The 14,782-nt window shown below is 37.7% G+C and overlaps 1 protein-coding gene across 10 annotated transcripts in view; it reads right to left on the reverse strand.

Annotated features, from left to right (window-relative positions):
- Positions 1-14,782, reverse strand: part of AKAP7 (A-kinase anchoring protein 7) — a 138,420-nt gene that overhangs the window by 38,731 nt on the left and 84,907 nt on the right. Inside the window, exon 1 of one of the 10 annotated variants that reach the window (XM_082406382.1) lies at positions 519-956. The exons of 7 other annotated variants lie outside the window; for them this stretch is intronic. In XM_082406382.1, coding sequence (XP_082262508.1) covers positions 519-567 — 49 coding nt within the window. In that variant the 5' untranslated portion in view covers positions 568-956. Of the gene's footprint in view, positions 1-518; positions 957-14,782 lie in introns of those variants that run through there. 2 more of the 10 variants (XM_082406384.1, XM_082406383.1) reach the window with 2 other exon arrangements.

Here is a 14,782-nt window from a genome sequence, read left to right on the forward strand (position 1 = left end):
GATCTTACAGTTACACCCGAATTCCCTCCATGGAGAACAAAGCAGAGGACACATGAAAATATCTGCAAACATATAATATATGTCATTTTCGAGCCAGCTTTACTTCTCTACATGTTATTATTGAGCACTGCTCTGAAAACATCCCAATTTCAGATAAGAAAAATGAAGTCTGGCTTGTATAATTTATCAAATTGTATGCAGTGATATAAAAGAAACTCAAAACTAAATTCTGACTCTAGATAGTGTGATAAAAACGAGCTGTAAAATACCAACAGAAGAAAATGAAAAATGACTTCGGTATTCTGTATCTTTAACATAGCTCTAGTCATTGAATTGCTGTACTTCGACAGTTAATTATTAACGACACATCTACCAATCCTTTCAGTAAATGCACAAGAAAAATCACAGCTCATTAGTCTGCTATGTTTCCCATAAGAAAAAAACAAAACTCTCCCTAGAAGACAGCCACATAAAATAGCCAGGCACTTAGGATTTGGCACAGAACAAATCACACTTACTGATTTTTTCCTCATCTCTTGAGAAAGGAAAGCAGCAGAGCTGGCCCATGGCACTGGTGCTCTCTCTCCTTCCTCGTGTGCTTCTCCCCGGGCTTCCCAAAGAGCGACTGCGGTTTATCCCACGCTCCGCGGAGCAGCACAAGAGCACGACGAGCGGCTGCACAGGATGCGGCCGGCAGGCAGGCAGGCAGGCAGGCAGGCAGAGGAGGGGGCGCTCGCCGCTGGGAGCAAAAAGGCTCCGCCTCTCCGGGCCCCAGCCCCACGCAACTGCTCTGGGGCTGGCTCTCGGGGAAAAGAAGTGGCCCTCCACTCGCCTAATTCTCGCAAAACTGGGAGCTGTCGCCCTGAGGTGAGTGCCACGTGCGCTGCGTGGCTCTGCGGATGTGTCTTTAAGAAAGGTAATCGAGAACAAACCACAACCGGTCCTTTCTCCTGCAGACAAATGCGGTAATTACACAGGGAAATTCAAAGGGGGAAAAAAAAAAACACCCAGATTTTCTGTCTGCATTTAAAGAGGAAGAGCTTTCTTTCATCCCCAGGAGATTTTTCTTTCTTTGTTTTAGGAATAGGGAACCTGACTTTGCAGAACACAGAAAACACAACTTGAATGAAGTACCACGAACTTCACGCTGCAAGAAGGGTGGAAATGCGGGGGGGGGGGGGGGGGGGGGGGAGGGGAGAGGGGAGGAGGGGCGGGGGGGTGGTAAAAGGGCATCAATTGTCGTCTGCACTTTACATCTTACCTTTTAAAGTTAAATACCTGCTTTCTGAAACACTGCTTTCTTCCTCTATTAAAACATTAGACCAATACTATGAATTTTAAAATTAGAGCATCAAGTCTGTCAGTAGCCCAGAAAATGCCCCAAATCTAAAAGCATCGCTGAGAAAAAGATCAGCGATAATAGCATCTTTCTTAATGAAAACACAAGGTGATTAGGCAAATTCAGGGACAGCAAAGCAACTGATTTCCAGAAACGACGATATATTTTGAACTTCATGACGTAAGATTTCATGTAATCGTTCCAAATCTGTTATCTTATCTAGGGAAGAGCCTTATTTTATGACACCGTGAGAAGACTGCTCATAGTGCCAGGAATACCACCCAAATTCTTAACTTTACTCCTCGACTTCCCAGCTAGGCACTCACACCCATTCCCCAGGCGCTGAAAGGAGAGGGCAGTGGATGGTGATGAAAACTGCCCACAGTTCTGGAGGCAGTGTGTCTACTTTCCTATTCATCTGAACAAAAAGAGTGTGCAGTCTGGAAGAATAAAACCTGTCAATTTTTAAAATCCTAAGCATTACTTTTTGTGTGAAAGAAAGAAATACTTGCAGTGAACACTCTTCATTGAGGAAAATGAGCAACTCCTGGCATCCCCCAATCCCGGCACTGGTGTAGTGATAGAACCTTTAGAAATAAAAAGCCAGAGGTTTGAGTCTCAGATCTGCCAGGTATTAACAGTTCTGAAACATTGACCTCTTTGTCTGAGTTTTGATTTCTTCATCTGTAAGTCTGGTAAATTCATTATAAAGTTTTAATTTGTTGTTGCAAAGCAGGTAGTGTTTGGGAGGAGGGAAAGGAGAAGAGAACAGACGGTGGGAGCAGTGTATCTATATGCACCTCAGTCTTTCCAGCACCAGCTAGCAATCTCACCTCCTCCTCTACAAACTTCTGGCCCCCCTAGCCACAGTCTTGAGTTACTGCTTATCCATGGAACCTCCAAACAAGAAGACCCCTCACTCCAATGCAGCATCCAGGGGATAACATTCTGTGATGAACCCTACCAACTTCACTTTATTAATTAGTCCCTGTTGGCACTACTACTGAAAACATACAATTAAGAACGAAAGATGGCACTACTACTGAAAACATACAATTAAGAACGAAAGATATAAATTGTATCATTAGCTAAGCAACAGTGTGTATCTCAGGATATCCTGCAATCCAAGGCAGGGTGGGCAGGTGGGGTGGCTATGTTAGAGGCTTTTTTTTTTTTTCATAAGCATTAAAAGTGAATTAACCATAATAAAATATTAGAAAACAACTGAGAAATTCAAGACAGGAGTTTTAAAACTGGCTTTTAATTGTGCAAATAATTAGCTGATCGTTTAACCTCAAAGAGGGGATGGAGTCTGAGTTCAAGGTCACTAAGGTTTTTCTCAGTTCTGAAAGGCTGTAATTTCACCCTGTAGGTTTATGACTACTCCTAGCTCAGGATTTCCAAGAACGGTTTTCACACTGCATAGTTTTGGATTTTTTCAATAAAGATGATTCCTTCAACATACAATTAAATGTGATTTTCCTTCTATAGATATCATAAGTTTTCATATACACAAATTTTCAACTCAAAAATAACTAAGAAATTCATGTGTCTGTATGTTTCCATTTAGGAAACAAGCTATATATATGGAATTCTGGTGAAAAAAATAGATCTTTTTCCCTGCCATTCCATGCCCCCTCCCCCCACAAATCTGAGTAGCTATCATTCAGAAGGACCTAGAAAGTAGCCATCTTTTACCCAATTATTTGGAAATACAACAGTATGTCAGTATGTAACTAACTTGAATAGTTTAAGATGTAAGCCCCTCCTCACCCATCCCTATCTCACAAAACAATCAAGTAGTAAGTTAAAATTAAAAATAATCGCTAACATTTCCTGGACACCTACTATATACCAGGCACTTGCCAAGGGCTTTACATTTACTCATTCATTTAATCCCTACCACGGTTCTGAGGTAGGTACAATTACTATCCCCACTGCACAGGCGAAAAACTTAACCTCAGGAAAGAACTTGGCCAAAATCTCTCAGAGAATTGTGACAATAATGGGATTTGAATTCAATCTGTCTGGCTGTATAAGTCCTGAGCATCTCATTGCAGAGTTCCGTATTATTAAACACAGTTAGTGTGTGGTATCAGGTATATACTTTATGAAACCTCTTACAATTTCAGAATAATGTTCGGAAAACTAGTTATTTAATCAAGCTCTATGGTAATATGTTGTAAATGCCTTGGTTTCTCATGTTTTGTCGCCAGATCCTTTTATTAATGGTGCTAGAGTATTTAAAATCCTATTTTAAAACAAAGGACCTAAAGACAGATCCCTTATTGGAGCTGAAGCCTGGCCCTGCTACCTGCTATGCCTTGGGGAAATGACTCAAGGAGAACACGGGCACCAGAACAACCCTGGGAAGCATTCATCTTCCAGGAAAAAGAGCAACTGGGACCATTCACAAGTAATCCTAGAAAATATTAGCGGGGTTTTATTAGGGGGTTAACAGACTCCTTTCAGTAATATATAGAGATCTACCATAACTAGAAGATTAGAAAAAGAAGTAAGGTTAACATCAGTGAGAAAAAACATCTGATATCATGTTCATAAATTTAAAACCATAACCTTTTCATGTTTTCTTTTCTCACAGGCCTCGCTACAAACAAATCATGGTTAGGACAGTTGCCCATATCTGCTATAGCTGTTTGAATTTTTATCATAATGGTTAAAATGGCAGGAATAAAACTAAAAAGTATGGGGGGGGCAGCAGCTGCCTCTTCTTCATGTGCTTTGAAATATCAGCTCTGATTACTATCTCCAATGGGAAAATATAATTCTTAACTATGACCAAAGACTCTATTCTCTTTGTCATTGTTTGGCTTTATTTTCTATCTATAACTGAAAACATGTATATTTGGATTTCTGGGCAACCTTGCTATAAAAGTCTGACTCTAAGGAAAAAAATCTCACTGTAATATTCTGACTCTGTAAAACTGTACGGATTACCCATTCTTCTGAGATCTCCCATTCATTAAGAAAGGAAATCTGAGTTTGACAACTTACAGAAGCAAATGAGAAAGAAAAGAAAAAGTAAATGTTCCTGTATTCAAAAGAGTGGAGAGAAAGAGGGCATTAAATCATAAAGTGTAAAAAGAGGGGGAAAATGCTTTATCCCTCCAAATTCTGAAACCAAGCCTTAGGAGACATGCCTTTAAGCACAGAAGGCACACTTCAGGAAGATTTCCTTATAAAGCAGGTAGCACTCTTACAGAAACTGTTACACCAAGAAATGTCACAGTTTCAGTGAAAAGTTACATAAGTTCAAGAAATGCTTGACAATTTATGGAAACACAATTCATGAAAATTGGGATGTTCTGGGATATATCCCAATTTTTTATGTTGACATCAGAGTATCAAAAACCAAGCAGTTACTCTGGGCTTGGAGAAGTTTAGATGGACTTACTCAATATTGTACTGTTTCTCTATGTTCCTGTAAAACCAAATTTTAATTCTCAATAATCAATCCACAGTAAGCATATATCTATCACATAGATGCTACTCCATTTTGAGTCATGCTACATCTACGTAGCCATTTTGTACCCAAAGGGCAAGGTTCTGAAACTACATCATTAAATACTGATATTTGAAAGCTGTTCTTATGAGTGTCTGTCTGCACAGGAAAGAGACTGAAAAATTATAACTGAAAAACTTTAAGGATAATCTGTAAATCTCACCAGTAAAGTCCTTTTTAATTACCAGCTAAAAGAATCTTGACCCACCAGAAATTTGGCAGCCAAGAATTATTTTTTAACATTATTCCTACTTTAGTCATATTTTCAACGAAGACTTTTTAACTTCTCTCTGCAGTGCTTTAGCTGTTTTTCTCAAAAACTGAAAGTTATAGGTGTCTGTATTTGAAACTGCCATATGCTATACAATTTCAGTATGTAATTGGAAAGACAATGTGTTTTTTCCTATATATGAAACACAAGGAGAAAAACATAACATACCATGTGCATTTAGGAAAGGAGAGGAAACAAGCAGATGACCAGAGGTACAAAGGAAGTCCTTCCTTACCAATCCATAATGTCCTTCCCGATCTCCACTGACACATGCCAGCTTAGTGCCAAGCTTCAAATACCTCCACCCTGCTTATTATTCAGTCAGTTCTTTTCTATGTATGTGGCCAAACCTTAAACAATGTATGTAACTGAAGCCTTTTCCTTAATGGTGAGAAATCAATTAGGGCAGAGAATCTATTTCCCTGCTCAGAGAACAGACAGCAGCAGGGCTGGGAGAAGGGCTGAGAAGTTACAATGTGTACATGGACACCTTGAATTTGTATTATACCATTTTATCAATTCAGTTTGATTCCAGGTGCTATTTATTACACACTGAGTACGTGCTAATGTGATGAGCACGTAGGCTCTTGGGGTGAAGTTAACTCTTGAGTCGAGGGGTGCTGCCAGAGGAGGTGAGAGAGAAAGCCTGGGTCAGAGGAAGGCGGGGGGCCCACATTTGCAGGCACGTGTGGAGGGAGCAGAAGCCCAGCATTTGCACTGTGGTAAATCCCATTTGACAGTCTTAGGAAGGCAGTGCAGTACCAGGAGGAGAAAGGCCGGTAACAGCCATCTACCCTGGACAGATACTGTTCAGGCCTGCTTTTTTATAGTCTGTCCTTCTTTGCAGGCATTAACAATGAATTCACAAAAACTGACATGAGTTACTTACTCATGGACAAGTGAAATGTTTGCATGTTAAAACCTATTTAAAAAAAGAAAGAAAGAAAAGCAGAGAATACACTTAATCTGCTGGCCAGTATTTGTATTATCCGATATGGCTGCTTTCTTATTCAAGTGCCTTTAATCCTTTAATGCCCTGAACCTTTCAGAGAGAAAGAAACATTCTTCATAGGAAGAAAACATGTATTTCAAAAAGCCAAAAGGACCCAATAAGTAGATTCTATTTGTAGTTTAACAATGTAAACAACACAAAATTTGGTTCTATAGTTCCCAACTTATTGGGGGGTTTTCACAGGCCCTAATTCTTTATGTAGAATATCCTCAATAGGTGTAGTTCTGAAAGTGGTTCACTGTTTGTCTTGGGCAAGACAACAGTCACATTTCCTGCTATGTAAAGCAGTTGAAGACTTCAAATAAAAGGTACTTTAATAACGCAGTATATAATTATTAAAGTTTTTTTCCTCTAATAACACTTAAAGCGATACAGAAGAATGAAAGTGAATCCCCAAGATAATGAAAAGAAAATTCTCTTATACTAGATGAAATGCAGTTAAATAAAGATTGGTTTCAGCAGGTCTCAGGATCTGTCATGATCCACCACAGTCTAGGCTGACACTCATCTGATACGCTATGTCAGTATTCATTCTGTTTATGGATTCATCTAACAAGTTTTAGTAACTATCAGAACTGTGCTTAAATACCCAAAACACTGAGTCTATTTTCTGTTAACACATTTTGTAATTTACATCCAAAATGTGTATCTGTTAGGATGCATTCAGCTGCAAGTAACAAAAAACCCCTGATTCAAGCAGTTATGAATTTTTCAAAATGTCATTACCTCCTATAATCTGAGGTAGAGTTGCTCTAGGGTTGGTTAATTCTGTGGCTTAAGATCATCAAGATTCACCTTCTAGTCTCCCATACTCAGCACGTGGGCATGAAGTCACCTAGTGCCCCTGTGGTTAAGATGCTGCTAAGTCCAGAGGTCACATGTATACTCAACAATTTCCAGCTAAAAAAGGACGTTCTCTTCCCAATAAATTACGCATCATCAAGAAAACTGTTCTCTGAGGTCCCAAGCAGACTTCCCCTCACTTATCAGAACTGGGTCACATGCCACTTCCTAAACTAATCACTGGCAAGAAGAATGGAACCAATCAGGGCGAAAGTGGAGCCCATGTGCCCTAAAGCCCACCGCCTCACAGGGAAGGGACAGCTCTGCCAATCAGGAATCAGGGCGGGAAGAGAATGGACTCAGAAGAGGCAAAACTCAGAAGAGTTTTCTATTTAACTTTTAATAAAAATGTGGTATCTACTGTTTGGTCAATTAAACTTAGAACTAAGTTCTTGAAAAGGTCTATAAATAATTTTGTACAGCAAAAAAAGATAAAAGCCCTAAAAAGTGAATCGATAAAGGGTGGCATGCTAATTTTTTAAAAAATCTATCATATATAGATAAATGTATGCCACACTTATCAACTAAATTCTTGCTAAAAATGCATAGTTGGAGCAAAACTGTGAACTCCCTTTCTCTAAACCATATTAGGCTAAGACTGACTTCTTAAGTAAAAGCTTTTGCTTTGATCAGAGCTGTTAGCAATGAAAATATATTTGGCAGCTATGGTTCCCTGGTATGAAATATAAAACATGATAATCAAATGTAGTTTTCTGTACTCATAGCCAGAATCAAAACAAAATATTCCCCTGAATACCCTAGTCAACAGAAGATCAAATAGAGCCACAATTCATGAACTGACAAAATGTTGTTCTTCCTGTTAGCTACAGTTAGTGCTTTAGGTATTTTATACAAAACATAGGTTAACACTTTGTGGTTTTCCCATAGCTCCCCAAAAAAGTCAGTTTTCCATCTTTACCATTGTATTTTTATACATAAATTATATATAAATATGTGTATGCAATATAAAAGATTACATAAATACATAAAAGGCACTTGATAGATATATCATATATGTGTATATGTGCATTTTTATTTTTGAAATGCACCAACTAATCCATGCCAGTTTAAGGAAAGCATTAGGAATGAGGCAAATTTATAAAAATCTGATTGGGTGTTCTGATGTTAGGAAAGTAAGAATACTGTTGCACTAAGTATTCTAGTATAACTAGTAGTACGCTTAATCTTAATAACTAACATTTTTATAACTTTATATGTCAGTCACTGTGTTAAGTAGTTTTAAAACATTAATAAGCATTAATTAGTTTGGTGAAAAAACATGTTCAGAGGCAATTAGGCAATGTGATGGGCCAGTTAGCCATAACTTTTGGCAACTTAGGCAGGCTCTCCTAAGACTAATTTCCTATATCTTAATGGCTTCTTCTGACTGCAGAATCTGCCCTCCAATCATTTCATTCATTTATTTTTCTTTTTATTTGGAATTCAATATTTTCTTTCATGTTTTCTAAAATACACTTAAAATCAGAGGCTGTACACATAAATCATAAAATAACACAAATTATCATTGCATCATTCTAGCAGTGATGCTTAATTTGTCACATAGTTAAATTTACCACATAGCACTACCCCTTTAATATGTAAGGTTCTCAAGGCATCTAATATAAATCATAAGGTTTGAAACCAGGCCAACAGATGGTTGGATTTTCAAAATAGCCTGAGCCACAGCTGCCACTCTGTGTTAGCATCAGATTAATAGCTGATATACCAGTTAAAATACAGTGAGCCATCATTACGATTAATTTGCTCCGTTACTTACCCTGCAACTTCCTCTAACTCAAGCAGATGGAAAGAAACAAGCTGAGAGTTCCAACTATCAGTTGCTTTTCAATTTTATTAGGGGCATAAATAATGAAACTTCAAACACTTTCTTTTTAGAAGACAGGTTTCCTCAAGGAAACATTGTAAGAAGAGGACAATTAGATTACAAAAAGGAACAAGGTTGGCATTTGAAATATAATATTTTACCACGTCAAAGGTTCCCCTTTTCAAGAACACTATGCTTTCTAGGTAGGATGATATAAGTTCCATTTAAAGCAAGATACTCTTGGTTTTCTTCTTTTAACCCAGCATAGTACACTTACAAGTATCCATCTAGGTAATAAATTACATGGTCATTCAATTTGTGTGTCATAGAGTAAATAATTAAATACCTTGCACTCAGCTCTTATTAAATTACTTGATAATTAAGTTTTCAAGTAAAAAAAAAAAAAAGTACAGTTCCCTTAGGTGATAAACTGTCTTTTCACTTTTCCCTCTTCTAATATGCTTGAGGTAGATTCATCTTACTCAGTCTAACTAGAGATGAAATTTTCTTAATCATCTCCCTGTCAGCCTGTGCAAAAGAATACAAGACAAAATGTTTTGGTCCTGCCTACCACAAAAGAGACATTCCTATATTATAGAATATAAATTTCACATAATAATGATTTTTTTAGTGCATCATTTCATATAGATATGCTATTGTCAGTCTTGGGTATTTTTCTACTTGTCACATTTTTACCACAGAATGCTTAAATGGAAACTTAAAAGGGATGAACAAAAAAATTGAGAGAGGAATCAACCTAGTTTATATTTTATAGAGAGATAACTGAGCAGCCACCAAAATTAATTTGTTCAAAGAAAGAGTAGGAAATATTGATCAAAAATAAGTTTGGAATTTTGTCTGAGGACTAAATTTTTTTCATAGTTTTCTTGGACACATGAACTAAATCAGGAGTTCTTAAGTGTTTTGGCCTCAGGACCCCTTAACACTCTTAAAACTTATCTACAATCTCTCCCTACCAAGAGCTTTTGTTTATTTGGATTATGTTGTCAATATTTACTACATTAGAAATTAAAACAGAATTTTTAAAAATTTATTTATTCATTCCTTTCAAAATATCAATAATAAATCCACTTATATGTTATAATAAATAATGTTTTGTGAAAACACCTATATTTTTTAAATTAAAAATTTTTCTAGTGAGATGAATGGCATTATTTTTCATTCCCGTAATTTTCTTTAATGTCTGGCTTAATCAGACAGTTTTATCCTCATATCTGATTCTGCATTCAATCTGTTGCAATATGTTGTTTCATTTGAAGTATAAGAAAAATCCAGCCTCACATAGAATTATATTTAGAAGAAGGAAGAGAATAATAGCCTTTTCAGATAACTGTGGATATTCTTCTTTGATATTACATCAAAACTTGACAAGTTGTAGTTTCTTAAAGTTTAGTTGCCATGTGGAATCTTAAAAGTGTAACAATGAACTTTTCATACTCTTTACAGTTAAATTTTCTGGTCTATATTGACCTTTTAATGGGTCTTTTATCCATGCATGTCTTTGTAACAACACACATCAGTCATTTTAAAAATATTGATTCACTGAGTTACGCAGATTCTCCATATTTTGACATATTTCATTATATAACATCAAAAAATTCATTAATATCACACCATCTCATTAGGTAAGTCTTTATGGATTACCAAGGGGAGCAAGTAAATGTTTGGGGGTGAAGGAAATTTTCAGTATCTTGATGATGATAATGGTTTCACAAGTGCATACATATGTTAAAAACTCATCACACTTCAAACAGGTACAAGTTTCGTGTATAAGTTATACCTCAATAAAGTAAAGACAGATAGTGTGATAAACTGGAAAAATGGAGTTTCTTATTCTACTCTGTGTTCTCTACTTTTGTGTATAAAATTTTCCATTAAAAAAAAGTGAGGGGGGGGCTTCCCTGGTGGCGCAGTGGTTAAGAATCCCCCTGCTAATGCAGGGGACACGGGTTCGAGCCCTGGTCCGGGAAGATCCCACATGCCGCGGAGCAACTAAGCCCATGAGCCACAACTACTGAGCCCACATGCCACAACTACTGAAGCCCACATGCCTAGAGCCCGTGCTCCACAACAAAAGAAGCCACCGCAATGAGAAGCCCATGCACTGCAACGAAGAGTAACCCCGCTCACCGCAACTAGACCGTGCACAGCAACAAAGACCCAACGCAGCCAAAAATAAATAAACAAAATAAATAAATTTTTTTTAAAAAGTGGAGGAAAGTCTTTAAGTTTAGGAATCTGTCAACTCATGGTAATAGATTACAGTTTTCTAAAATCTTATTATTGCCTGAAAGCTTGAATTTTATCATTAGCAGTAAATCATGTCAGTTGTCCTTGATGTGACAGGTTTATTTATTTTCAAGAAGATGTCTGCCAAACACCCAAGTGTGAAAATGAAAAATGTCCATGGGTCAATTTTCAAGAAAAAATGGTGTTCCATGAAGGAAAGTGGCTATTTTAGCTTGCAACTTAAACAACCACACAGTGCTCTTCCCTGAGTTAATCTCCCACTTCAATATGCAGAGGTGCTTTATGAGCACCTCCCATTTTTGTTACACAAATATTAAAAAGACACATTCTCAAAGGTTGAGATTAAATACAATTAATAATTCTTACTACTCAGCAAGACCATTCTTAGGTAATATTGACTTTTTTTTTTGCAACTGCCTTGATTCACACTGGTAACCCACAGTTTTACCCACCACTGCTTTTGCATCATCAGCGCAAATGTTAACCCAGAGGAAAAAGCAAATAATATCTTAGCATTATTATAAAAATAGTTTTGCCCTCACAGACCCTAAAAGTATCTCAGGGACTGTCAGAGATCCATGGACCAAACTTTGAGAAGTAGTGACTAAAGCCATAAGAACTTAAAGCCCAACAAAAGTGTAGCCTTAGACTATTAAATCATTCATAAGATAAGCACAATGAAGCACATTTTTACTGGTCATACAGAGTGAAGTAAGGCAGAAAGAGAAAAACAAATACCGTGTGCTAATGCATATATATGGAATCTAAAAAAAAATGGTTCTGATGAACCTAGTGGCAGGACAGGAATAAAGATGCAGATGTAGAGAATGGACTCGAGGACACAGGGTCGGGGGAGGGGAAACCGGGACGAAGTGAGAGAGTAGCATTGACATATATACACTACCAAATGTAAAAGAGATAGCTAGTGGGAAACAGCTGCATAGCACAGGGAGATCAGCTCGGTGCTTTGTGACCACATAGAGGGATGGGATAGGGAGGGTGGGAAGAGATGCAAGAGGGAGGAGATATGGGGATATACGTATATGTATAGCTGATTCACTTTGTTATACAGCAGATACTAACACAACATTGTAAAGCAATTATACTCCAATAAAGATGTAAAAAAAAAAAAGTAAATGATTCACGTGAGAAAAAACAGACATTTAAGCACATATCTAATGCCAATACCCCTACCTACTAAGTAAACCTTTAAGTGAGTGTATGACATTTTAGCAATATAAACATTTTCAAATTAAACATTTTAGAAATTTATTACTTATCACTGATACAACAAAGGCTCAGATTTATGGATGCTAGAAAGCTGAAAGATATTTGTCCTAGCTACGCCTTTTACCCAAGGAAGAAAAACTGTTGACTTCCTTTTCCCTCCACCCCTTCCTACCCTATCAACCAATGGGTCAACTACATTGACATCATTATCTTCCATAGAGAAGACCCCCATGCTTACATACCAAACTGGGCAAGATCCAGAGCTTTTGGAGCTCTGCCCTGACCCCTAATGGTAAAGAAGCACTGAAGGTTAGAACACCAAAGTCAAATCTCAGGGTCTCCTTAGAAGTAACCCCAAAAAGTACTTTCCTTTTGGCTGAACCACCACCTACACAGGACCACCGGGAATCACTGGATGGACCATGACAAGGCTTTTAAGACTTGACAGGACTGGTCTAAGCTGTCCAGGTCTAAGGGTGATCCTAAAAAAGCGGGGACACCTGGATAGAATAAAGGCATTGACTCAACTCACTTGGAATTCTCCATAGTTATTTCAGCCCATAAAGTCTGAGTCTGGTGTCTTGTTGGTCTGACCTATTTGACATTGGCTACAGACTGCTGACTACAGCTCTGATGAGGCTAACTTACTGACTATGACCCTTCTCCTCTTCTATCACCATATCTGCATAGGCCTGTTTGTTTCTACTTCAGCTGACGGTCGGCCCAACCCTAACCCTCTCACTGCCTCTGTTCTACAGTATAGAACTAATTGAAGGTCTTATCTTTAGGATCCAATCCTATGTCATTATGTTGAGTATTAAACTTCACCCTCTTTTTATCTCACATCTATCTACTCAGTTTCCTTTATCACTTCCTCACTGACTTAGTATATTCAACTGTGCCCATCTCCTTTCCCACCTCCCTCACCAACTCCTCAAACACACAAACCTCCCCTCTGTAGCTTCCTCAGCTAACTAGACTGTAGACTCAGTCACGGTGCCTCCTGTCTCTAATATTACTATTATTCCTATCACTTAATATTAGCACTAATATTACCCCCACCCTGCCTCCCAATCTATCGCTTCTCTCCCCCTGTAAACTGTACCTATTGTTCCTGGACAGTGTCCTTTCTCTACTATCCGCCTCATCCTATTTATCCAAGCTCTGCCGCTCCCCATCCCCACTTTCCTAGAAGCTAAAGTTATAAGCTTCTTCCACTGTGTCCTATCAAAGCCCATTATTGTTAGGGATGAAGCCCTATTTCTCTACTCCTCCTCCCTCTCCATTTCTCAGATGTAGTCTTAGCTCCCCAGTGACGCTATATCACTCTTAAGGGCTATGTCTTATACTTCTCTGTATCTCATTATACCCAAGAGAAGTGCACACATTGTACACTTTCAATAACATTCATTAAATTAATGGTGAATAATTATTATTAAACCAAAAAACAGCTGGGGTTCTCAGAAAATCATGTTTGCACCTCTGCTTGCAGAAGCTATAAAGAAGTACATTGGCCTGCAAAAAAAAATATATATATATATATATATCTTCTAGACCTTTCCAAATTCCCCACTGCCTCCTCTAAGAGGTATCTGACAGCTGAAAGTAAACTAGTCTTTGCAAGCACGAAACTGCTCATCAATCTTACAAAGGGTGTCATTTACTCAATTACCTTCCCTAAGGAAATATAAATGGAACAGAGCTGCAAGAGAAAAATTAATTCACCCAACTCCAGTAAGTAGCTCACAGAGAACAGCTTTCACCACCCTAGGATATCTGAGCTATAGTTCATTCCTGGATTCACCAGGAAGAACTGGTTTTTCACTTTTTTTGTTTGTTTGTTTTGGAATTTTAGCTGATTAATGCAGTTAGGTTTGTAAGAAGTTATACCTCAATATTAGGTAAGCATAATATCAACCACATTTCTTATTATGAGAGAATTAAAATGTAGTACCTTTCTCTTGCATCTGAACATGTGACTGTTGCCTCCATATCCTACCAAACTCCCCTAACACTCCATACAAAGATGCATGATGGCAGAAGCTGGAGAGGAAAATGCTCAGCATGGAAATGAAAAGTAGACCCAGGGAATAGCAGCAGCTGCCAGGGGATCCAAACTCAGATGCCTTCAGGAACCAACCAAGTAGTGCAAGTGAGTTAGTCAACTTGTAGAAGAACAAGAGTCAGGGGATGATGAAAGGCACTACTTTCAAGGTGTGCCTACTACCCCACCCAGGAAATCGTTGCATGCAAGAACGCAGAGCACATGTGGCCACATTTCTGGATTGTTCAAAGGCACCAGAAACCCAGATTTTTTACATAAAATCACCCCCAGATTGGCAAGTAATTAAAATTATAAAAACAAATTAAATTTAAATTTGTTTAAACAATTTTTAATAAATTAATATTTATTTTAAATAAATTTTTAAAATAAACAATTAAAAATTGTTTATTGTTTAAATAAAAAT

Source organism: Balaenoptera borealis (assembly GCF_965194805.1).
Source record: "Balaenoptera borealis genome assembly, chromosome: 9".
Taxonomy (NCBI): Eukaryota; Metazoa; Chordata; class Mammalia; order Artiodactyla; family Balaenopteridae; genus Balaenoptera; species Balaenoptera borealis.